Here is a 25,480-nt window from a genome sequence, read left to right as displayed (position 1 = left end):
AGGTAATCTTTTTTTTGTAGTCACAGAACAAGTGATTGATTGATATATATATATATATATATATCAATCAATCAATCTTCTGAGATGCACAGCGCAACTGCAAAACAGACATCCTGGAACACCAACCGTTGGTATAATGCGATTCCACCTTCCAGGCTCTAATACCAGACACTCTGTCTGTTCATGAGATATCAGATAGAAATGTATTGTGTAGAACATACACTAGTCAGGAACAAGAGGTAATCACGTCACCTCTATATGTATTATATAGCATTTCTACCTGTTACATCCATTTTCTTTGCCACATAAGACATTCGTGACCGGACCGTCTCAAATAGTACTGAGGTACCCCTGTTCTAGACGTTACACCTCACTGAATTTACCCCCCGGGCTCCATTTGACCAAGGGTGGTAGGCTCCTCTTACCCGTTCTCTCATTTTGATAGGCAGGTCACCAGAAATTAACATAAAACGACGAGGGACTGAGTGGCAGCCAGGCTCTGTCCAGTCACAGGTTTTACAACAATCTGATGAGCATGCCTTCCATTTGTCATTACTCCTGCCATTCAACAAGACAGTACAGAATGAGGGATCAAACTCCCATTTAGAACAGAATGAGGGATCAAACTCCCATTTAGAACAGAATGAGGGATCAAACTCCCATTTAGAACAGAAACTCAATAGAAAAGAGCATTATGCAGAAACACAGCTGAGTTGCGTTCGACCCCATGTCTAAGTAACTTATCTTAGGGTAGAAACAAAAGACTGTAGGTGTGAACTCAGATCCAGGTCTTCATGAATTCTATACAAGTGTGTTTCTCGACATCAGAGGTTAATATGGCTTCCCAAAGTTTGTGTGGTGTGATTATGTAAACCCAGTGACTGGACAAGCATAGACTGAAGGAGACCACCATCCACATTCTTACCAGTATCACCATTCAGTCGAAGCACCCTATCATTCCTAATAAACACACACTGAACTCTTTCTGTTGAAAAAGGCTGAAAGCCAACCTTTCTTCTGACCCGACTGAAAACCTTTCAGACCCTGGTGAAGAACTCATATTGCACTGCAAGATGGGCTAGGTCATTATGTTCCTAAAGTATACCCCCCTCTGTTCCCCGTCCATCTCCTGACCTTGGTAGATGGGCTAGGTCATTACCTTCCTAAAGTATACCCCCTCTGTTCCCCGTCCATCTCCTGACCTTGGTAGATGGGCTAGGTCATTACGTTCCTAAAGTATACCCCCTCTGTTCCCCGTCCATCTCCTGACCTTGGTAGATGGGCTAGGTCATTATGTTCCTAAAGTATACCCCCTCTGTTCCCCGTCCATCTCCTGACCTTGGTAGATGGGCTAGGTCATTATGTTCCTAAAGTATACCCCCTCTGTTCCCCGTCCATCTCCTGACCTTGGTAGATGGGCTAGGTCATTACCTTCCTAAAGTATACCCCCTCTGTTCCCCGTCCATCTCCTGACCTTGGTAGATGGGCTAGGTCATTACGTTCCTAAAGTATACCCCCTCTGTTCCCCATCCATCTCCTAACCTTGGTAGATGGGCTAGGTCATTATGTTCCTAAAGTATACCCCCTCTGTTCCCCATCCATCTCCTAACCTTGGTAGATGGGCTAGGTCATTATGTTCCTAAAGTATACCCCCCTCTGTTCCCCGTCCATCTCCTGACCTTGGTAGATTGCGTCACTCAGAGTGGAGGTGTTGTGTTTGATTCCGGCTGTGTGGAGTTCAGTTAAAACATTCTTACAATTTAACTTGGTGTGATTAACTCCACTCCATTCGACCAGAGAATGTCGTGGTCCATTGTCGTGGTAACGGATAAATCAACCGTACTGGACTACTGCTTCCCTTTGATGATGTTAATGCTGAATGGTTAAACATATACGGCTGTCTGTTAAAATAGTGAGAGACGGTTGAAAACACACAGTAAAAACAATGTCAAAAAGCATAGTTCAACAGAGAGGATTGGTTATCATATCATTCTTAGAGAATACTTTATATCATTAATATTTGTTGAAATCAGAGACCAAAACATTATAGAAAACAAGACTAGTTAGAACAGAACAAAAAATACTTTACACCTTTCAGAGCTTTCTTTGCTGAAAATAAAACTTTGTCTCACTCTCTAAAAAGTGGATGGACAGAAACGGGGTTGGGGGGGTGTGTTGGGGGGGTGTAGGGTCCCCCTCCATTCATGCAATCTCTCTTCCCTTCTCTCACTACAGATACCAGTTAGTAGTGATTTTCTCTGCCCCCCCCCTCCTCCGCTCTCTGTCAGTATGACGTCATGGCTCCCTCTCCCCTGCAGCTGTGTGTTGGTTGTCCTGGTCTCTTCAGTAAGCGCCATAGCGATCCTAACACAAACACAACAAGCTGGGTCAGCACATTAACATCCATCTAGTGATGTTTTCCTACCAATACTAGAGAACAGAGTGGTATGTTTTACTACCAATACTAGAGAGCAGAGTGGTATGTTTTCCTACCAATACTAGAGAGCAGAGTGGTATGTTTTCCTACCAATACTAGAGAGCAGAGTGGTATGTTTTCCTACCAATACTAGAGAGCAGAGTGGTATGTTTTCCTACCAATACTAGAGAGCAGAGTGGTATGTTTTCCTACCAATACTAGAGAGCAGAGTGGTATGTTTTCCTACCAATACTAGAGAGCAGAGTGGTATGTTTTCCTACCAATACTAGAGAACAGAGCGGTATGTTTTCCTACCAATACTAGAGAGCAGAGCGGTATGTTTTCCTACCAATACTAGAGAACAGAGCGGTATGTTTTCCTACCAATACTAGAGAACAGAGTGGTGATCATTAGGAGCCAAACTGAAGAAAACTGACAAACAGGGAGAGACCACCTGGACTTGTGCTCAATGCTCAATTTATGTTTTCAGTTGCAAAACATTTTCTGTTGTGTGTCCTACTAGACAGTAGACAGGACAATAGAGTTTCTCTGTATGTGTAATTGTATTGTGTTGAGGTGTCTGGTCCTGTCACCTGTATGGTGTTCATGACGCCGTTGGCCAGCACGGCCATCTTGCCCGCCACAGTCTTCACCCCCTGTTTGAACTGAGCAATGTCTGGCCCCGTCGGCAGCACACTCTCATAACCTGCTGCCCCTACAGAGACAGAGAGATCACAAACACACACACACACACACACACACATTAACAAATGCTCAAACACTCTCATAACCTGCTGCCCCAACAGAGACAGAGAAATCACAAACACACACATTAACAAATACTCAAACACACTCTCATAACCTGCTGCCCCTACAGAGACAGAGAGATCACAAACACACACATTAACAAATACTCAAACACACTCTCATAACCTACTGCCTCTACAGAGACAGAGAGAGCGAGAGAGCGAGAGAGATCAAACACACACTAACAAATACTCAAACACACAACATGAACCCTTACCTGTGTCACGGTCACTCCCGTCCCCAAACAGGTCAGCAGAGCTAATGGACGTGTTGCCAGACAGGCCCTCCAGACGTGTCTTGGCCTCATACTGGGGAATGACAGAACAACACCATCTCATTAGACTAGACAACACCATCGCATTCGCTTGACTAGTCAACACCAACGACACAATCTCATTAGTTTAGGGTTGATCCCATTTAGACTGTTCCATTGTTTGGTCGACCGATATTTCTTTAGTTGAGCAGTCAGTCACAATATTATTTAAAAAATGAAATGGTGCACAAGACACCTGTCTGATTGGCGTTGTCTGATTGGACTGATCCATTGTAGAGGCTGTGGGGATGGAACAGTCCATCTCTAAGACATGTGCTACTGAAATTCTATATGGTTACATAAGAACAATGGTGCAACACTAATAAAAATATAATTTTATAACAAATGTGCTTGGATAGCAGTCGCTGTCCGCGGTTCTGAAACATCAGTGCGCTGTTGAATTGGCACCTTTTCCTAAACCATGTTGCTATGTGGATAATAGCAAAGTTAAACCAGCATATTGGTGTTGAGAACAATGCGGCGGAGACAGCAGTGGAGTGAGGAGACAAGGAAACAGCCCTTGCCTTAATTGTCTAATCACAAAATGTCGGATACAGCAATTTCACAAATTAGGCAATAAAAACTAAAAACAATCTTTGCTATGCTTTAATAAAGGATTTAGAATTTGTTTCATTAGAAGAGCCTCTGGTATTACACTGGACAAAAAAAAGAAAGGTTCCAGAAATGTCTCTCAAATTTTGTGCACAAATTTGTAGACATCCCTGTTAGTGAGCATTTCTCATTTGCCAAGATAATCCATCCACCTGACAGGTGTGGCATATCAAGAAGCTGATAAAACAGCATGATCATTACACAGGTGCACCTTGTGCTAGGGACAATAAAAGGCCACTCTAAAATGTGCAGTTTTGTCACTCAACACAATGCCACAGATGTCTCAAGTTGAGGGAGCTTGCAAATTGGCATGCTAGCTGCAGGAAAGTCAACCAGAGCTGTTGCCAGAGAATTTAATGTTAATTTCTCTACCATAAGCCGCCTCCAACATCGTTTTAGAGAATTTGGCAGTACGTCCAACCTGCCTCACAAACGCAGACCACGTGTGTGGCGTCTTGTGGGCGAGAGGTTTACTGATGTCAACGTTGAGAACTGAGTGCCCCACACATGTAGTGGGGGGATGGTATGGGCAGGCATAAGCGACGGACAACGAACACAATTGCATTTTATCGATGGCAATTTGAATGCACAGAGATCGTGATGAGACCCTGTGGCCCAATGTCGTGCCATTCATCCACCACCATCACCTCATGTTTCAGCATGATAATGCACGGCCCCATGTCGCAAGGATCTGCACACAATTCCTGGAAGCTGATATTTTCCCACTTCTTCCATGTTGCCCATTGAGCATGTTTGGGATGCTATGGATCGATGTGTACGACAGCGTGTTCCAGTTCCCGCCAATATCCAGAAACTTTGACAACCGTTGAAGAGAAGTGGGACAACATCCCACAGGCCACAATCAACAGCCTGATCAACTCTATGTGAAGGAGATGTGTCACGCTGCATGAGGCAAATGGTGGTCACACCAGATACTGACTGGTTTTCTGATCCACGCCCCTACTTTTTTTTTTTTTAAGTATCTTCTGGTAGAAAGAACAGACGACTCTCGGTCGACCAATATTTGTATTGATTTTACGGGGACAGCCCTACATTAGCTAGACTAGTCAACACCAACAACACCATCTCATTAGACTAGTCAACACCATCTCACTAGACTAGTCAACACCATCTCATTAGACTAGTCAACACCATCTCATTAGACTAGTCAACACCATCTCATTAGACTAGTCAACACCATCTCACTAGACTAGTCAACACCTTCTCACTAGACTAGTCAACACCATCTCACTAGACTAGTCAACACCATCTCACTAGACTAGTCAACACCATCTCATTAGACTAGTCAACACCATCTCATTAGACTAGTCAACACCATCTCACTAGACTAGTCAACACCATCTCACTAGACTAGTCAACACCATCTCACTAGACTAGTCAACACCATCTCACTAGACTAGTCAACACCATCTCATTAGACTAGTCAACACCATCTCATTAGACTAGTCAACACCATCTCATTAGACTAGTCAACACCATCTCACTAGACTAGTCAACACCATCTCATTAGACTAGTCAACACCATCTCACTAGACTAGTCAACACTATCTCATTAGACTAGTCAACACCATCTCATTAGACTAGTCAACACCATCTCACTAGACTAGTCAACACCATCTCACTAGACTAGTCAACACCATCTCATTAGACTAGTCAACACCATCTCACTAGACTAGTCAACACCATCTCATTAGACTAGTCAACACCATCTCACTAGACTAGTCAACACCATCTCACTAGACTAGTCAACACCATCTCACTAGACTAGTCAACACCATCTCACTAGACTAGTCAACACCATCTCATTAGACTAGTCAACACCATCTCACTAGACTAGTCAACACCATCTCACTAGACTAGTCAACACCATCTCATTAGACTAGTCAACACCATCTCATTAGACTAGTCAACACCATCTCACTAGACTAGTCAACACCATCTCATTAGACTAGTCAACACCATCTCATTAGACTAGTCAACACCATCTCATTAGACTAGTCAACACCATCTCATTAGACTAGTCAACACCATCTCATTAGACTAGTCAACACCATCTCATTAGACTAGTCAACACCATCTCATTAGACTAGTCAACACCATCTCATTAGACTAGTCAACACCATCTCACTAGACTAGTCAACACCATCTCATTAGACTAGTCAACACCATCTCATTAGACTAGTCAACACCATCTCATTAGACTAGTCAACACCATCTCATTAGACTAGTCAACACCATCTCATTAGACTAGTCAACACCATCTCATTAGACTAGTCAACACCATCTCATTTTAAAGTAGAAATAGAATGAAACAAACAGGCATTATATTTTTGCTCTATTATATTGGCCACTATAGACATCGATCAAGTGCACAAGGCTACATGTGTGCAAAAATAACATTCACTGAGTAAAAAATATAATAATTCCCCCTCATTCACACACAAGTGTTACTGTCAAGTTCAACACAACTAAGCCATATCTGTGGGCTACACATTATTACATTGTACACTTTCTGCCTGTAGATATCTGTTCTACAATGTTCCAGCAGAGCATGAGACTCTTTGTTGGCAAAATGGATCTCTTTCAGACAGAGTGCACCTAGCCTACCCCTTTTATCAACTGTATTGAAAAAGTGAGAAATAGGAACACCACATACTTTCCCTTTCACCTCTATAGTGGTATCCAGCTTAAGCCAGGTCCAGCTACACTTGATCCCTGAATCCACTTGTTTAACAAGCAACGCCTCATTTTCACCTAATTCTCTCATTCTGAAAATTAATACTATAGCGAATTGGTTAGGTTATTAATGTTAGCTCATCTGATGTTGTAACGTCAGCTAGCTAACGTTACCTGTCTGACTTTAAAAGCCAGCTAATTATCATAAACTCAATTATTTGATTATTTGGCTAATGTTGCTCAACATTTCTCTGGCTGGCTAGCTAAAGGAGAATTCAATCCAGCTAGCAAGATAACGTTACTTAGCAACGCTAACAATACTTGTTCCACCACATTTTCTCCCTCACCTCAAACTATCTAAATGCCAGTTGTTTTTTAGTTACAGCTCATGAGGCGCTGATGATGTAACTAGCAAGTTGGTTGTCTCTTCAGTCGCGTGCTGCATTCTGTTGTTATGTGAACGATTGGCTGAGTCTTGGATACAGCCAGTATTGCTCCAAACGCCCATCACTCGTTCTCTTACAGCCAGTAGTGTGATCCAAAGCCAAGGCACCCCCACACCCAAACTTCTCTCATCGGATCTACATGAATCACGTAGGTCACCTATTTTTGATTCAAAACGGCGAATTTTGCCGAAAGGTGACTAGTTTGCATCCCTGCATACTATACTAGTCAACATCATACTAGTCAACACCATACTAGACTAGTCAACACCATACTAGTCAACACAATATTAAACAACACCATACTAGTCAACACAATATTTTAAACACCATACTAGACTAGTCAACACCATACTAGTCAACATCATACTAGTCAACACAATATTAAACACCATACTAGTCAACACAATATTAAACAACACCATACTAGTCAACACAATATTTTAAACACCATACTAGACTAGTCAACACCATACTAGTCAACATCATACTAGTCAACACAATATTAAACACCATACTAGTCAACACAATATTAAATGCCATACTAGACTAGTCAGCACCATACTAGTCAACACCATACTAGACTAGTCAACACCATACTAGACTAGTCAACACCATACTAGTCAACACAATATTAAACAACACCATACTAGTCAACACAATATTAAACACCATACTAGACTAGTCAACACCATACTAGACAACACCATACTAGTCAACATAATATTAAACACCATACTAGTCAACACAATATTAAACGCCATACTAGACTAGTCAACACCATACTAGTCAACACCATACTAGACAACACCATACTAGACTAGTCAACACCATACTAGACTAGTCAACACCATACTAGACTAGTCAACACCATACCAGACTAGTCAACACCATACCAGACTAGTCAACACCATACCAGACTAGTCAACACAATATTAGTCAACACCATACCAGACTAGTCCATACTAGACTAGTCAACACAATATTAGTCAACACCATACTAGACTAGTCAACACAATATTAGGCAACACCATACTAGACTAGTCAACACAATATTAGTCAACACCATACTAGACTAGTCAACACAATACTAGACTAGTCAACACAATATTAGTCAACACCATACCAGACTAGTCAACACAATATTAGTCAACACCATACCAGACTAGTCCATACTAGACTAGTCAACACAATATTAGTCAACACCATACTAGACTAGTCAACACAATATTAGGCAACACCATACTAGACTAGTCAACACAATATTAGTCAACACCATACTAGACTAGTCAACACAATATTAGTCAACACCATACTAGACAACACAATATTAAACAACACCATACTAGACTAGTCAACACAATATTAAACACCATACTAGACTAGTCAACACCATACTAGCCAACACAATATTAAACAACACCATACTAGACTAGTCAACACCATACTAGACTAGTCAACACAATATTAAACACCATACTAGACTAGTCAACACCATACTAGCCAACACAATATTAAACAACACCATACTAGACTAGTCAACACCATACTAGACTAGTCAACACAATATTAGTCAACACCATACTAGACAACACAATATTAAACACCATACTAGACTAGTCAACACCATACTAGTCAACACAATATTAAACAACACCATACTAGACAACACAATATTAGTCAACACCATACTAGACTAGTCAACACAATATTAGTCAACACAATATTAGTCAACACCATACTAGACTAGTCAACACAATATTAAACAACACCATATTAGACTAGTCAACACAATATTAGTCAACACCATACCAGACTAGTCAACACCATACTAGACTAGTCAACACCATACTAGACTAGTCAACACAATATTAGTCAACACCATACTAGACTAGTCAACACAATATTAGTCAACACCATAGTAGACTAGTCAACACAATATTAGTCAACACCATACTAGACTAGTCAACACAATATTAGTCAACACCATACTAGACTAGTCAACACAATATTAAACACCATACTAGACTAGTCAACACAATATTAAACACCATACTAGACTAGTCAACACAATATTAAACACCATACTAGACGAGTCAACACCATACGAGCCAACACAATATTAAACAACACCATACTAGACTAGTCAACACAATATTAGTCAACACCATACCAGACTAGTCAACACCATACTAGACTAGTCAACACAATATTAGTCAACACCATACTAGACTAGTCAACACAATATTAGTCAACACCATACTAGACTAGTCAACACAATATTAGTCAACACCATACTAGACTAGTCAACACAATATTAAACAACACCATACTAGACTAGTCAACACAATATTAGTCAACACCATACCAGACTAGTCAACACCATACTAGACTAGTCAACACCATACTAGACTAGTCAACACAATATTAGTCAACACCATACTAGACTAGTCAACACAATATTAGTCAACACCATAGTAGACTAGTCAACACAATATTAGTCAACACCATACTAGACTAGTCAACACAATATTAGTCAACACCATACTAGACTAGTCAACACAATATTAAACACCATACTAGACTAGTCAACACAATATTAAACACCATACTAGACTAGTCAACACAATATTAAACACCATACTAGACGAGTCAACACCATACGAGCCAACACAATATTAAACAACACCATACTAGACTAGTCAACACAATATTAGTCAACACCATACCAGACTAGTCAACACCATACTAGACTAGTCAACACAATATTAGTCAACACCATACTAGACTAGTCAACACAATATTAGTCAACACCATACTAGACTAGTCAACACAATATTAGTCAACACCATACTAGACTAGTCAACACAATACTAGACTAGTCAACACAATATTAGTCAACACCATACTAGACTAGTCAACACAATATTAGTCAACACCATACTAGACTAGTCAACACAATATTAGTCAACACCATACTAGACAACACAATATTAAACAACACCATACTAGACTAGTCAACACAATATTAAACACCATACTAGACTAGTCAACACAATATTAGTCAACACCATACTAGACTAGTCAACACAATATTAGTCAACACCATACTAGACAACACAATATTAAACAACACCATACTAGACTAGTCAACACAATATTAAACACCATACTAGACTAGTCAACACCATACTAGCCAACACAATATTAAACAACACCATACTAGACTAGTCAACACCATACTAGACTAGTCAACACAATATTAAACACCATACTAGACTAGTCAACACCATACTAGCCAACACAATATTAAACAACACCATACTAGACTAGTCAACACCATACTAGACTAGTCAACACAATATTAGTCAACACCATACTAGACAACACAATATTAAACACCATACTAGACTAGTCAACACAATATTAAACAACACCATACTAGACAACACAATATTAGTCAACACCATACTAGACTAGTCAACACAATATTAGTCAACACAATATTAGTCAACACCATACTAGACTAGTCAACACAATATTAAACAACACCATACTAGACTAGTCAACACAATATTAGTCAACACCATACCAGACTAGTCAACACCATACTAGACTAGTCAACACCATACTAGACTAGTCAACACAATATTAGTCAACACCATACTAGACTAGTCAACACAATATTAGTCAACACCATAGTAGACTAGTCAACACAATATTAGTCAACACCATACTAGACTAGTCAACACAATATTAGTCAACACCATACTAGACTAGTCAACACAATATTAAACACCATACTAGACTAGTCAACACAATATTAAACACCATACTAGACTAGTCAACACAATATTAAACACCATACTAGACGAGTCAACACCATACGAGCCAACACAATATTAAACAACACCATACTAGACTAGTCAACACAATATTAGTCAACACCATACCAGACTAGTCAACACCATACTAGACTAGTCAACACAATATTAGTCAACACCATACTAGACTAGTCAACACAATATTAGTCAACACCATACTAGACTAGTCAACACAATATTAAACAACACCATACTAGACTAGTCAACACAATATTAGTCAACACCATACTAGTCAACACCATACCAGACTAGTCAACACAATATTAAACACCATACTAGTCAACACAATATTAAACACCATACTAGACTAGTCAACACAATATTAAACACCATACTAGACTAGTCAACACCATACTAGCAACACAATATTAAACAACACCATACTAGACTAGTCAACACCATACTAGACTAGTCAACACAATATTAGTCAACACCATACTAGACTAGTCAACACAATATTAGTCAACACCATACTAGACAACACAATATTAAACACCATACTAGACTAGTCAACACAATATTAAACAACACCATACTAGACTAGTCAACACCATACTAGTCAACACAATATTAAACAACACCATACTAGTCAACACAATATTAAACAACAACATACTAGACCAGAGCAGCGGTTGTCTTATTAAATGCGGCCTGCCTTGCTCTACAAGGTTTTTGTTCAGTTGACAGGTGGCTGGTATTTGTTGGTAATACAGCGGTGTAACTTTACCTCGGCATAGCTCTCGCGGCCGAAGAACATGTCGGAAGAGATGGCCTTGGCGTTGGCAAACTTCTGCCGGGCCTCGCTCGACTCGGACACGGGCGCCGCCTCCTCTGCCTTCCGCCGACTGGGCCGTTCTCCGATAGGCTGGATGCTGGAGATGGTCACCTCCTCTTTAGGCTCCTCCTTCTCCAGGGCCCAGGAGGAGGTGAAGGAGGCCACGCCCCCATCAGAGTCCCACCGCGAGCCGAAGCCGTCGCCCGCCGTGAACGGGTTGTCCTTGTACCTGTCCCAACAAAACACACACACAGAGGCAGGAATAAATCCAATGTTGGTCAGGTAGGGATACACAAGGACACATTCATAATGGATTAGATCTGAGGAAACAGAGGTAGATGAAGGCTCTACCCCTAACCCACAGACCCAAGGCTCTACCCCTAACCCATAGACCCAAGGCTCTACCCCTAACCCACAGACCCAAGGCTCTACCCCTAACCCACAGACCCAAGGCTCTACCCCTAACCCACAGACCCAAGGCTCTACCCCTAACCCACAGACCCAAGGCTCTACCCCTAACCCACAGACCCAAGGCTCTACCCCTAACCCACAGACCCAAGGCTCTACCCCTAACCCATAGACCCAAGGCTCTACCCCTAACCCATAGACCCAAGGCTCTACCCTTAACCCACAGACCCAAGGCTCTACCCCTAACCCAGAAACCCAAGGCTCTACCCCTAACCCATAGACCCAAGGCTCTACCCCTAACCCATAGACCCAAGGCTCTACCCCTAACCCATAGACCCAAGGCTCTACCCCTAACCCACAGACCCAAGGCTCTACCCCTAACCCATAGACCCAAGGCTCTACCCCTAACCCATAGACCCAAGGCTCTACCCCTAACCCACAGTCCCAAGGCTCTACCCCTAACCCACAGACCCAAGGCTCTACCCCTAACCCACAGACCCAAGGCTCTACCCCTAACCCACAGACCCAAGGCTCTACCCCTAACCCACAGACCCAAGGCTCTACCCCTAACCCACAGACCCAAGGCTCTACCCCTAACCCACAGACCCAAGGCTCTACCCCTAACCCATAGACCCAAGGCTCTACCCCTAACCCACAGACCCAAGGCTCTACCCCTAACCCATAGACCCAAGGCTCTACCCCTAACCCATAGACCCAAGGCTCTACCCCTAAGCCATAGTCCCAAGGCTCTACCCCTAACCCACAGACCCAAGGCTCTACCCCTAACCCACAGACCCAAGGCTCTACCCCTAACCCACAGACCCAAGGCTCTACCCCTAACCCACAGACCCAAGGCTCTACCCCTAACCCACAGACCCAAGGCTCTACCCCTAACCCACAGACCCAAGGCTCTACCCCTAACCCATAGACCCAAGGCTCTACCCCTAACCCATAGACCCAAGGCTCTACCCCTAACCCATAGACCCAAGGCTCTACCCCTAACCCATAGACCCAAGGCTCTTAGATAATTCTGAAATGATTGGATAGGTGTCTTAGCAAGATGAAGACAAGTATATCAAGCCTATCTGAAGGCAAGTTGGATCCATTACCATATTGTTAATACCAATCCAATCCTTTCAGCTGTATACACTAACCCCAGTGCCTGGGAGGTAGCTAGCTTGGGGTTGGAAGTCCATTTGGAATTGGACAGAAACCCGTTTTTCCACTACTACTCCTTAGGAGAAGACATTCTGATCTGTTTGGGGTGTGACGTACTTAGGGGGTCCGGAGGAGAAGCCCGGCTCATCCAACATGTCCAGTTTGGAGCGAGGCGAGGACTTGGCCCCCAAGGGCGTCTCCTGCTCAATCACCTGCATCTCTGACATCACTGAGTGAGATATGGTGCTGGAATACCCAGAATACACACACACTTAAGTCATGTCCACACACAATAATGTACTGCAACACAATCTACAAACACCACTGAAGTTAAAGCCACACTCTGTAACATGGCATCCATCAAAGAGTGGGACACCAACCAAAAGCGTAAATAATTAAAATGAATACTTTGGGATTTTTGGCAATTAGGACCTTTATCTACTTCCCCAGAGTCAGATCAACTCCTTTATCTACTTCCCCAGAGTCAGATCAACTCCTTTATCTACTTCCCCAGAGTCAGATCTAGTCCTTTATCTACTTCCCCAGAGTCAGATCAACTCCTTTATCTACTTCCCCAGAGTCAGATCAACTCCTTTATCTACTTCCCCAGAGTCAGATCAACTCCTTTATCTACTTCCCCAGAGTCAGATCTACTCCTTTATCTACTTCCCCAGAGTCAGATCAACTCCTTTATCTACTTCCCCAGAGTCAGATCTACTCCTTTATCTACTTCCCCAGAGTCAGATCAACTCCTTTATCTACTTCCCCAGAGTCAGATCAACTCCTTTATCTACTTCCCCAGAGTCAGATCAACTCCTTTATCTACTTCCCCAGAGTCAGATCAACTCCTTTATCTACTTTCCCAGAGTCAGATCAACTCCTTTATCTACTTCCCCAGAGTCAGATCAACTCCTTTATCTACTTCCCCAGAGTCAGATCAACTCCTTTATCTACTTCCCCAGAGTCAGATCTACTCCTTTATCTACTTCCCCAGAGTCAGATCAACTCCTTCCCCAGAGTCAGATCAACTCCTTCCCCAGAGTCAGATCTACTCCTTTATCTACTTCCCCAGAGTCAGATCTACTCCTTTATCTACTTCCCCAGAGTCAGATCAACTCCTTTATCTACTTCCCCAGAGTCAGATCAACTCCTTTATCTACTTCCCCAGAGTCAGATCTACTCCTTTATCTACTTCCCCAGAGTCAGATCAACTCCTTTATCTACTTCCCCAGAGTCAGATCTACTCCTTTATCTACTTCCCCAGAGTCAGATCAACTCCTTCCCCAGAGTCAGATCTACTCCTTTATCTACTTCCCCAGAGTCAGATCTACTCCTTTATCTACTTCCCCAGAGTCAGATCAACTCCTGGATACCATTTTTATGTCTCTGCGTGCAGTTTGAAGGAAGTTGCTAACTAGCCCTTGCGCAATTTCTTACTAGCATTACCATAATGACTGGAAGTCAATGGTATCTGCTAGCAGATACCCATAAACTTCCATTCATTGCGCTAACACTAGTTAGTAAGTCGCTCTGGATAAGAGCGTCTGCTAAATGACTTAAATGTAAATGTAGTTAGCATTGGCTCACAAACTCTCTAACGTCCTTCAAATTTGACACGGACTATAAAAATGGTATCCACGAGTCCATCTGACTCTTGGGAAGTAGATAAAGAGCCTCATTGCCAAAATCCCGAAGTATCGTTTAAGCAGGAATACTATAGCCTACAGTAGCACATGCAAACAGGCAGCACTCATTTGCTATTTGTAGTGCTCAAGGAACGCTTATTCCATGAGAGAAACATTACTGTTCTTTGAAAACATGGTTTGAACACTGATAACTTGATTACCTGCGGTTGCCGAAGCCCATGCCCAGTCTCTCAGCCTGCTCTCTCTTCTTACCCTCCATGTTCTGCATCTTCTTGTTGTCCATCTTCCTGTCAATCTCCAGCTCCTTGTAGGCCAGGCGCATGGAGGCCACACTGCAAAAAGAGACACATTTGTCAATTATTTTACATTAATTTGCAACAATTTTGCCGCTTGGAATTTTAGAAAATTCTCCTCCCGACCATGTTGTTCTCCTCGCAAAATGATTAACAACATTACCCTCCGTGTGTTAAATGTATTAAGACAATTTTTTTATGGTCCATAATTGTCGGTTACACGATAATACAATTATTGCGCCAGCGGATGTCACTACTTGCTGTCCTCAAGGATCCCCTCTATTCACTTTCTGTACGCAGAAGTAGGCTGCATTATTTGCAGCCTGATTTAACCAACCTCTGAACAGTCTGACCATGAGAAGACAGCAAATATTAATTTAGTGTAAACACTAAACAGCAGAATGTGGGGCGGAGGTGTTTCCATGCTCTCTGACTGCCAAACTGTGGTTCACTCACATAGACTCCTCTGCCTGTTTCTTAGCATCCGCTGCTTGCTCCTCTCTCAGCTTCTCAGCTACCTGGGCCTGTTTCTCCACCTCCGAGAAGCTCTTACTGCTCACCTTCTGGGCCCCCAGGCCCTTCTTAGCACCCAGCTGGAGGGAGAGGAGCACAGAGGAGATGGTTACACACAGCTGGGGACAGATAGAGGAAATGACTGCCCCCCAGTGGACAAGTGGTAGTATTACATTCATGGTTTGATCAACGCACTTGATTCATTAGCCAGGTTTGGTGGTTCTGATTTGGGACATTTGTTTTTCTGGTCAACGTGACTTATTTACATTTAAGTCATTTAGCAGACGCTCTTATCCAGAGCGACTTACAAATTATCCAGGAACAACACCGAGCCCTAACTACATGCCAGATCTAGGGCTCCACGTGTTTCCTAGTCAGATCACGTGACCAGCCTAAACCCTGCTCCTCATGCGGAGCTCCCTGTCTGAATGCTGAAGGGGTGTAACCTACCCCTTTCTTAGTAGTGCTGGGCTTCTTTTTCCCAATGATGGATTGCTTCACATCTGTAACACAAAGATCATCATTAGAACACTGGTGGACAGCAACAGGCCATGGACTCACGAGTTGTAATTGCTCTGCATAACTTTGAAAAAGGATTGCAAGTCACACACACCAATGTTAACCCCTACAAATGCATAGCCGTGCCCCCATACATGTGAATGCACAAACCGTTGCACGTTTCCCCTCTGTTAAAAGGTGCAAACATTCAGTACCCTTAGCAGACGCTACACAAAGAACATGTCAGCACACTCAGGTGAGAAATAGCATTCCAACAGTCCTTTTATCCAGTCAGAGCAGTTTCAAGACAAGCCATGTGCTACAGTCAGCAGTGTTATATCACTGCAGCTGAAGGACAGCACCATTGTCATACACCTGACAGAAATATTTTCATTTGTTTATGTTATTCTAAAGTTATGGGACATACAGATACTACAATAAGGATTCACCCCATTGGACTTTCACATTTTGATACGAAGCAGAACTGAAATGATACGCACCAAATCATTGATCCATACAAAATACTCCATGTCAAACTGAAAATAAAATTATATAAAATGTTCACAAATTAAGAAAAATTAATAACTAAAATATATTGATTGTTGAGCAGAAAACATTTGTCTAGCAAATCACACAATAAGTTGCATGGCATCAGTGTGTGAAATAATAGGGGTCAACATGATTTGAATGACTCTTTCTTGGTACCCCAAACATAAGGGGTCAGACACATTTCAGTTGAATACATTCAGTTGAACAACTGACTAGGTATCCCCCTGTCCCTCAGTGAAGTAGTGCATCTCAAGCAGAGATTCAACCAACGGGAGCTTTTCAAATGCCTCATAAAGAAGGGCAGCGATTGGTAGATGGGTAAAAAAAAAATGGCAGGCACTGAATATCCCTTTAAGCATGATCAGGTTATTAATTCAGCTTTGGCTGGTTTATCAAACCACCCAGACACAACAAAGATACAGACGTCCTTTCTAACTGAGCTGCTGGACGGGAAGGGAACCGTGCAGTGATGTCATCATGAGTCCTACTGTGACTTTAAAACAGCTACAGGGTTTAACGGCTGTGACGGGACAAAACTAAGGATGGCTCAACCACACTGTAGTCACTCCAAAATACTGATCTACTAAGGATGGCTCAACCACACTGTAGTCACTCCAAAATACTGATCAACTAAGGATGGCTCAACCACATTGTAGTCACTCCAAAATACTGATCTACTAAGGATGGCTCAACCACACTGTAGTCACTCCAAAATACTGATCTACTAAGGATGGCTCAACCACACTGTAGTCACTCCACAATACTGATCAACTAAGGATGGCTCAACCACATTGTAGTCACTCCACAATACTGATCTACTCTACTAAGGATGGCTCAACAACACTCCACAATACTGATCTAAATGACAGTCGAAGGAAGTCTGTACAGAATTTTATCCCTCACTTTGACATGAGACTATTTTGTGTAGATCAGTGATGTATTTAAATGTAATATTTTTAATTTTATAACACAATACAACATGAAGAAGTCCAATGGGAGTGAAAACTTATGACACTGAGTCTGCTAGGTCTGTGACCGAGGCTACGTGTTGAATGAAAGGCACTATAAGCCTGCTAGGTCTGTGACCGAGGCTACGTGTTGAATGAAAGGCACTGTAAGCCTGCTAGGTCTGTGACCGAGGCTACGTGTTGAATGAAAGGCACTGTAAGCCTGCTAGGTCTGTGACCGAGGCTACGTGTTGAATGAAAGGCACTGTAAGCCTGCTAGGTCTGTGACCGAGGCTACGTGTTGAATGAAAGGCACTGGAAGCCTGCTAGGTCTGTGACCGAGGCTACGTGTTGAATGAAAGGCACTGTAAGCCTGCTAGGTCTGTGACCGAGGCTACGTGTTGAATGAAAGGCACTGTAAGCCTGCTAGGTCTGTGACCGAGGCTACGTGTTGAATGAAAGGCACTGGAAGCCTGCTAGGTCTGTTACCGAGGCTATGTGTTGAATGAAAGGCACTGTAAGCCTGCTAGGTCTGTGACCGAGGCTACGTGTTGAATGAAAGGCCCTGGAAGCCTGCTAGGTCTGTGACCGAGGCTACGTGTTGAATGAAAGGCCCTGGAAGCCTGCTAGGTCTGTGACCGAGGCTACATGTTGAATAGGGGTTGTCTGACTGTTGTATTAATGTTAGGAGACTGGAAGAAGGAAGAAAGCCTTGGCAGTCACACATTTTACTTGGAGCTGGGAGGGAGGGGCTTAAGCTTGCGTGTCACAATCAGGTGAGGTGTCAGTCAAGCACAAAACCAACCATGCTTCCTGAAAATCTGGCCAGCCAATGGGCTAACGGCAGCTTTTAAAAAGGCGTTCCAATCACCTTTGGGTAGCTGTGGTTGATCTGACGACAAACGCATGGAGTCCTCTACGGACAAAGCAAACACAGGTGTTACTGAGGACTCCATGGTCATATGGAAAACCTCCAGTGACTGTATTACAGGGTGGGCTGTGTATGGGAGGGGTAGGGACAATTTGGTTCCTGGTCCAAACGTCTAAATAAGGGGGGAGGGGTCTCCAATTCTGGGAAGAGCCAACTAGGGCAGGCTTGCCAGAATATCGGGGGGGGGGGTTACTGTGGATGTTGAGGTGTGTAAATGGCTGAGACCATCACCTATTCCTTGTTTTTAAGGTCAGCAAAGATCATTGAGAGGTGAGGGGAGGAGCCGTTGTCATGTGAAAGGAGGCAGAGGAGGAACAGGATGTTGGCTGATGACTTACCTATATTGACTTTGGGAGATTGCTCAGTGCTCAGTCCCTCAATGCTTGGCCCTTCCTCCAGCTCTGAGAATGTCAAATACAATCACAGATCAACCGTCTAATTCAACCTCAGAAACATATGGGAAAGCTCCAGACGAAAGGATAGGAGAGGGGGGACTGTGTGTGTGTGACTCACGAGTGCTGGCGGTGTGGGGGGCTTTAGGTGTGTCCTCCAATAGTTGAGGAGTGAGGGTTCCATTGTGTTCTGTCAGGGAAGTAGCCGTCACATCCCAGCTGATTGAAGGCTGCAAACACACCAATTCAGTCACATTAAATAACACAACATACACACAGAACTAACACTACTGCACACACAGAATGAACACAGAAGCACAAAACACTTGTGTGATTGGTGTGATTTGAACAGTAGACCTCAGGCCTACCTGAGTATGCTCAGCAAAGAAGTCTGTCTGTCTCTTCTCTGGGGCTGCAGGCTGGCTGCTCACACTGGATGGGTCAATCCACAGCTGAGAGAGAAAGAGGAAGGGTTAACGGACACCATTCACACAGCCAACTGACATTTACTCCTGAGGTCCTGACCTGCTGCAACCTCTACAACCACTGTGATTATTATTTGACCCTGCTGGTCAAATATGAACGTTTTAACATCTTGAAGAACGATTTGGCCTTAATGGCCATGTACTCTTATAATCTCCACCCGGCACAGCCATAAGAGGACTGGCCTCCCCCCTGAGCCTGGTTCCTCTCTAGGTTTCTTCCTAGGTTCCTGCCTTTCAAGGGAGTTTTTCCTAGCCACCGTGCTTCTACATCTGCATTGCTTGCTGTTTGGGGTTTTAGGCTGGGTTTCTGTATAGCACTTTGTGACATCTGATGATGTAAGAAGGGCTTTATAAATACATTTGATTTAGATGGCCCAGAGCCAAATCAACCCCTGGCCTCTATAGATATAGACATTATAAGTCTATACCCACTAGATTTGGGAAAGGAATATGCTGGTCATAGGGGCCGTTTTGATTACCCATTTTAAATATAGCTCAGCTCTATAACACCTGCTTAAACAGTTTGGCCCAAACTGAAGACCATAGTTGATGATTAAAATATGAAACACCTCTACACACTCACAGCACATTCAAATCTGAATTGGTATCTGCAAAAGCCTTGTGAGGACCTGGAAGTGCAGCATGCAGCTGCACCAATAAGAACAGATATGGTGTTTGTGGGTAATTATGTATCGCGTGGTCTATCCACAAGACATTAATTAATGTTGCTGGTGACATCACACGTGGAGTTTGCCCACTCGCTGGTGACTCAACAGGCCAATGTGTAGCTGATATGGGTAGCTGTGAGAGGGACGAGAGAGGGGGAGTTTGTTGCCTTCTCAGTGGAGGAATAATATCACAGTAGGAATATATAGATAACCATAAGAAATAATAATATCAGTAGTAATATATAGACCTATATAGATAACCATAAGACATAATACTATCAGTAGTAATATTTAGACCTATATAGATAACCATAAGAAATAATAATATATAGACCTATATAGATAACCATAAGACATAATAATATATAGACCTATATAGATAACCATAAGAAATAATAATAATATATAGACCTATATAGATAACCATAAGAAATAATATCAGTAGTAATATTTAGACCTATATAGATAACCATAAGAAATAATAATAATATATAGACCTATATAGATAACCATAAGAAATAATATCAGTAGTAATATTTAGACCTATATAGATAACCATAAGAAATAATAATATATAGACCTATATAGATAACCATAAGACATAATAATAATATATAGACCTATATAGATAACCATAAGAAATAATAATATATAGACCTATATAGATAACCATAAGAAATAATAATAATATTTAGACCTATATAGATAACCATAAGAAATAATAATATATAGACCTATATAGATAACCATAAGAAATAATCATATATAGATAACCATAAGACATAATAATAATAATAATAATATATAGACCTATATAGATACCCATAAGACATAATAATAATATCAGTAGTAATATATAGACCTATATAGATAACCATAAGACATAATAATAATATATAGACCTATATAGATAACCATAAGAAATAATAATATATAGACCTATATAGATAACCATAAGACATAATAATAATAATAATATATAGACCTATATAGATAACCATAAGAAATAATAATAATAATATATAGACCTATATAGATAACCATAAGAAATAATTATAATATTATATAGACCTATATAGATAACCATAAGAAATAATAATAATATTATATAGACCTATATAGATAACCATAAGAAATAATAATAATATATAGACCTATATAGATAACCATAAGACATAATAATAATATATAGACCTATATAGATAACAATAAGAAATAATAATAATATATGTAGGAATTTAAACAACTCAATAAACATGGTGTAATTCCAAAAGCTCAATGTTCAGTGGTATAGTGGTTCCAACCACAACTTGGGAGTAGGGATATATCACCATGAGCCTCGTTTAAAATGCTGGGTTAAGAGCGAGTTGTTACATGCATACATGCTACATAAGGTATGGTACGTTTGGGTGACCGTTGAAGCTGCGCTCTCAGCCCATACTCACGTCAGACCCATATTTAGACAGCGCCGTGTTGGCTTGCTGTCGGATCTTCTCTCGGTACATCTGTGCCGCGCGGCTGTTGTACTTGGTGGTAGTGTCATTGGTGGAGCAGCCATGCTGGCGGAAGAAGGCCGTCTTCACCAGGAGGACACAGACAAGAGGGGAGAGATTCAGATCCAGAGCAGGTCCTGTTTAAAGTTGTGTTGTTCAACGTCTATGTATAATGGAATGTTATCGTATTGACTTACCGCGTTGGCGTTGCCTCCGACCTGCATACATCTCAGCTGAAACCAGTTCCAGTTGGAGTCGAGCTCAGTGGATCTGAGATGAAGAACAAAACAACATGGGGATTGTATCAAATGCTCTCCTTGACAGTGTATGACAGTAAAACTTGTGATTATCGAGTCATGACGTGTGTGTATGAGACAGACAGCCAGGCTACCTGATAAAGCTGAGGTGCACTCCTAGAGAGCGATGAATGCCAGAGCAGTCGATGCACAGAAACACTCCATATGGTATACTGGCCCAGCTGGGGTTCTTGGCAGCACAGTCAAAGCACGCCTTGCACAGAAACAAACACACAATACACTGCCTAGTTAGCTAGCTACATACCTACAGCAGACATGTCTGGATGTGGTCTTAAACAGGGAAGAGAACAAGCGGCATAGTTACAGACATGGGAGACACTCGTACATTAACCATAAAGCATTGTTCATTGTCAATGACTAAACTCAAGGGTTATTTACACAAGATCTCAGGTTCTACATGTGATCGCAGCCTCAAGGAGTGGATGTTCAATAGCTTTCCTGCTTTTTAAACTTGGTTATCAGTGAACGCATAGCTAACATAAAAATGGCCGTGAGTTCATCTCAATAAGTAGTTCTTTCTACTGCTGGGGAAGACCTACTGATAGTGCTCCATCATATTTAAATCAGCTGTTTTAATTAAGGAAGATTACACAGAAAAGGAAGATATTTCAGACTATTGAGATGCAACCAATCAGAGGAAGAGGTGACACGAGAGGGGAAACTGCTAAAAAACAATCTGTCTCCTCCATCAGGTGGCAATTTTCAACAAAAAACTTGCCCACCAAGCGAGGCGTTGAGAGTGTCGAAGGTCAATGAGAGAGTTGAATTTGGTCAACAAAAAATGTAATGGCTTATTTGCTACAGGAGCCTTAATTGATCTAAGACGTTTTCTAATGCTTAAGTTGTTACGAGTGTACTGATATAAGTAGGACGTGTGACATCCGGCAACTTTGAGGGAAAAAAACACTTTATATTGACGTTGTGCCTAGTTTAGTGCTATCCGGTACCCTTGAGACGTCCCTAGCCTAAACCCCTAACTTAACCTTTTTTTAATGTCAACTTCAATGGAGTAACGTCAGAGTTGGGACGTCCCAATGATCCCAGATAGCAAGGACCATCGTGCCTGTTGTTCACACGCGTATCTGCCCTCTCTCATTGGCTAGAATGGTCCCATCTGATCGCGCCTCCTCACGACTGTATTTCCATTGATAGACTGACCAGTCGACCATCTGGTCAACATAATGCAGCGTTTCCCTAACTAGGGGTTCCTTGATTTGAAAAATGGGGTCACGAGAGAAACAACAAAATTGCACTTCACTCATAGAACCAGTGTAATGTCTGTAACCTCTGGTAGCTGCTATATGCAAGTTGTAATAATCAATAATGGCAAGTTGAATGTCTGCTTCCTGGGCTTAAAGGAGATTCTCCATATCAACGTCTCCTGTAAGGCCCAATTCTGGTCCAGTCGACCCCTAGCCCAAGAAAGTACTCTTAAAGAGTGTAGGCAACCCTACCGTTAGTCCTTAAGGTCCAATGAGTGACCTTTTATACTGAACAAAAATATAAACAACAATTTCAAAGATTTTACTGAGTTACTGTTCATATAAGGAAATCAGTCAATTTAAATAAATTCATTAGGCCCTAATCAATGCATTTCACATGACTGGGCAGGGGTGCCGCCATGGGAGTGCCTGGCAGGGCATAGGCCAACCAACTTGGCAGCCAGGCCCAACCAATCCGAATGAGTTTTTCCACCCCAAAAAGGGCTTTATTACAGACAGAAATACTCCTCAGCACCCCACAGGTGAAGAAGCCAGATGTGGAGTTCCTAGGCTGGCGTGGTTACAGATGGTCTGCAGTTGAGCCCAGTTGGACATACTGACAAATTCTTTAAAACACTGTTGGAGGCGGATTATGGTAGAGAAGTTTACATTCAATTCTCTGGCAACAGCTCTGGTGTTCATTCCTGCAGTCAGCATGGCAATTTCACACTCCCTCAAAACATGAGACATATGTGGCAAAACTGCTCATTTTAAAGTGGCCTTTCATTGTCCTCAGCACAAGATGCACCTGTGTAATAGTCATGCTGTCTAATCAGTTTCTTGATATGCCACACCTGTCAGGGTGATGGATTATCTTGGCGAAGGAGAAATGCTCACCAATAGGGATGTAAACAAATTTGTGCCAAAAAAAAATCGAGAAAAGCTTTTTGTGTACATAGAAAATGTCTGGGATTTTTTTTATTTCCGCTCATGAATCATGGGACCAACACTTTACATGTTGCGTTTATTCTCAATTGCGATACGGTTCTAGAAACAAAGCCCTAAATTCATATCACATCTGCAAAATATACACATACGCCGTTTTAACCGGCTTCACAGTTGCTGCCGACAGTGTTTTTCGGTTACAAAACGTTTCTGGCGGCCTTCTTCCATTACACACGAATTGTGTTACATTGCTAAATAGCAGAGGTGGTCGCCTCAGTCTTCCGTCAACACGCGCTGTAACATGGAGATATGGCCGTGTGGGGAGACGTATAGGAAAGGTGTGTAGTACTTTACCTTTTGAAAATTATTTATCGCTGATATGAAAGGTTCCTTATTTCCAAAACCGTAGCGCAAGTGATGGGTGTTCAAGTTCATACCGAGCGTCCGGGCTCTTAAAGTTGCCCTGGGAAGAAGATAACATCAGTTGCAAAAGGTCGTTCCCGGCTATGGATGAGGTAACGTTAGTCGACCCAGGGAATTTTGCACTTTGGTAATAGCTAATTAGCTGGACATCTGGATTGAAAGCAAAATAAGCTAATGGCTAGCTAGCTAACGTTTGCTAGGAGTCCAATTACGTTGGCTTTGGTGCTAACGTTAGACAATCTTTCAGACATTGGCCCCGGCCCTACTCGTTCTGGCTCAAATAAACAAGTCACCAGACTGGTTAACTAGGTTAGAAAAGCAAGGCGCGTTAACGATACATATCATACGTGGCCGATTTAGATAAGCAAAGTTAGCCGCTCTGCTAGCCTAGTGAGCTAACGTCAGCTTCTTGCTGGCCGTCGTAAGGCCCAGGCAGAGACCAGCTTACTACTGTAGACGGATGGACGTCATCCTTTTTCTGGTCTACGTTCCACCTCCAATAACGGATCATTAAATTAGTGAATAGACAGTAAGCACTTATTCGTGTTACCTTGTTAGTTGGAATAGACCGTAGTCTTTTAAAAATGGTCAGAATTTCTGTCTTGTTCGGCTCCGCAGCCATCTTGCTACCTTTCTAGAGGTACGGGTACCAGTGGGGATCAAAA

The 25,480-nt window shown here is 42.1% G+C and overlaps 1 protein-coding gene across 2 annotated transcripts; it reads right to left on the bottom strand.

The window, feature by feature from the left end:
• Nucleotides 1–1,975: 1,975 nt before the first annotated feature.
• LOC115203627 (ADP-ribosylation factor GTPase-activating protein 2-like) lies at nt 1,976–25,480 on the bottom strand. 2 transcript variants are annotated; one of them, XM_029768498.1, is made up of 16 exons: nt 25,366–25,480; nt 22,320–22,438; nt 22,126–22,198; nt 21,881–22,012; nt 19,651–19,734; nt 19,404–19,512; nt 19,229–19,291; nt 18,831–18,875; nt 16,416–16,468; nt 15,909–16,045; nt 15,360–15,491; nt 13,631–13,759; nt 11,900–12,176; nt 3,441–3,531; nt 3,010–3,131; nt 1,976–2,364 (listed from the first exon to the last, which is right to left on the bottom strand). In XM_029768498.1, the coding sequence occupies exons 1-16, from the start codon at nt 25,435–25,437 to the stop codon at nt 2,344–2,346; spliced, it is 1,659 nt and encodes a 552-aa protein (XP_029624358.1). In that variant the 5' UTR covers nt 25,438–25,480; the 3' UTR covers nt 1,976–2,343. The 2 variants fall into 2 exon arrangements, with proteins under 2 accessions (XP_029624358.1, XP_029624359.1); XM_029768499.1 differs by lacking the exon at nt 18,831–18,875.

Source organism: Salmo trutta, chromosome 12 (genome assembly GCF_901001165.1).
Source record: "Salmo trutta chromosome 12, fSalTru1.1, whole genome shotgun sequence".
NCBI classification, from domain to species: Eukaryota; Metazoa; Chordata; class Actinopteri; order Salmoniformes; family Salmonidae; genus Salmo; species Salmo trutta.
The sequence above is the reverse complement of the archived record's forward strand: the minus strand, read 5'-3'. Positions and strand labels throughout refer to the sequence as shown.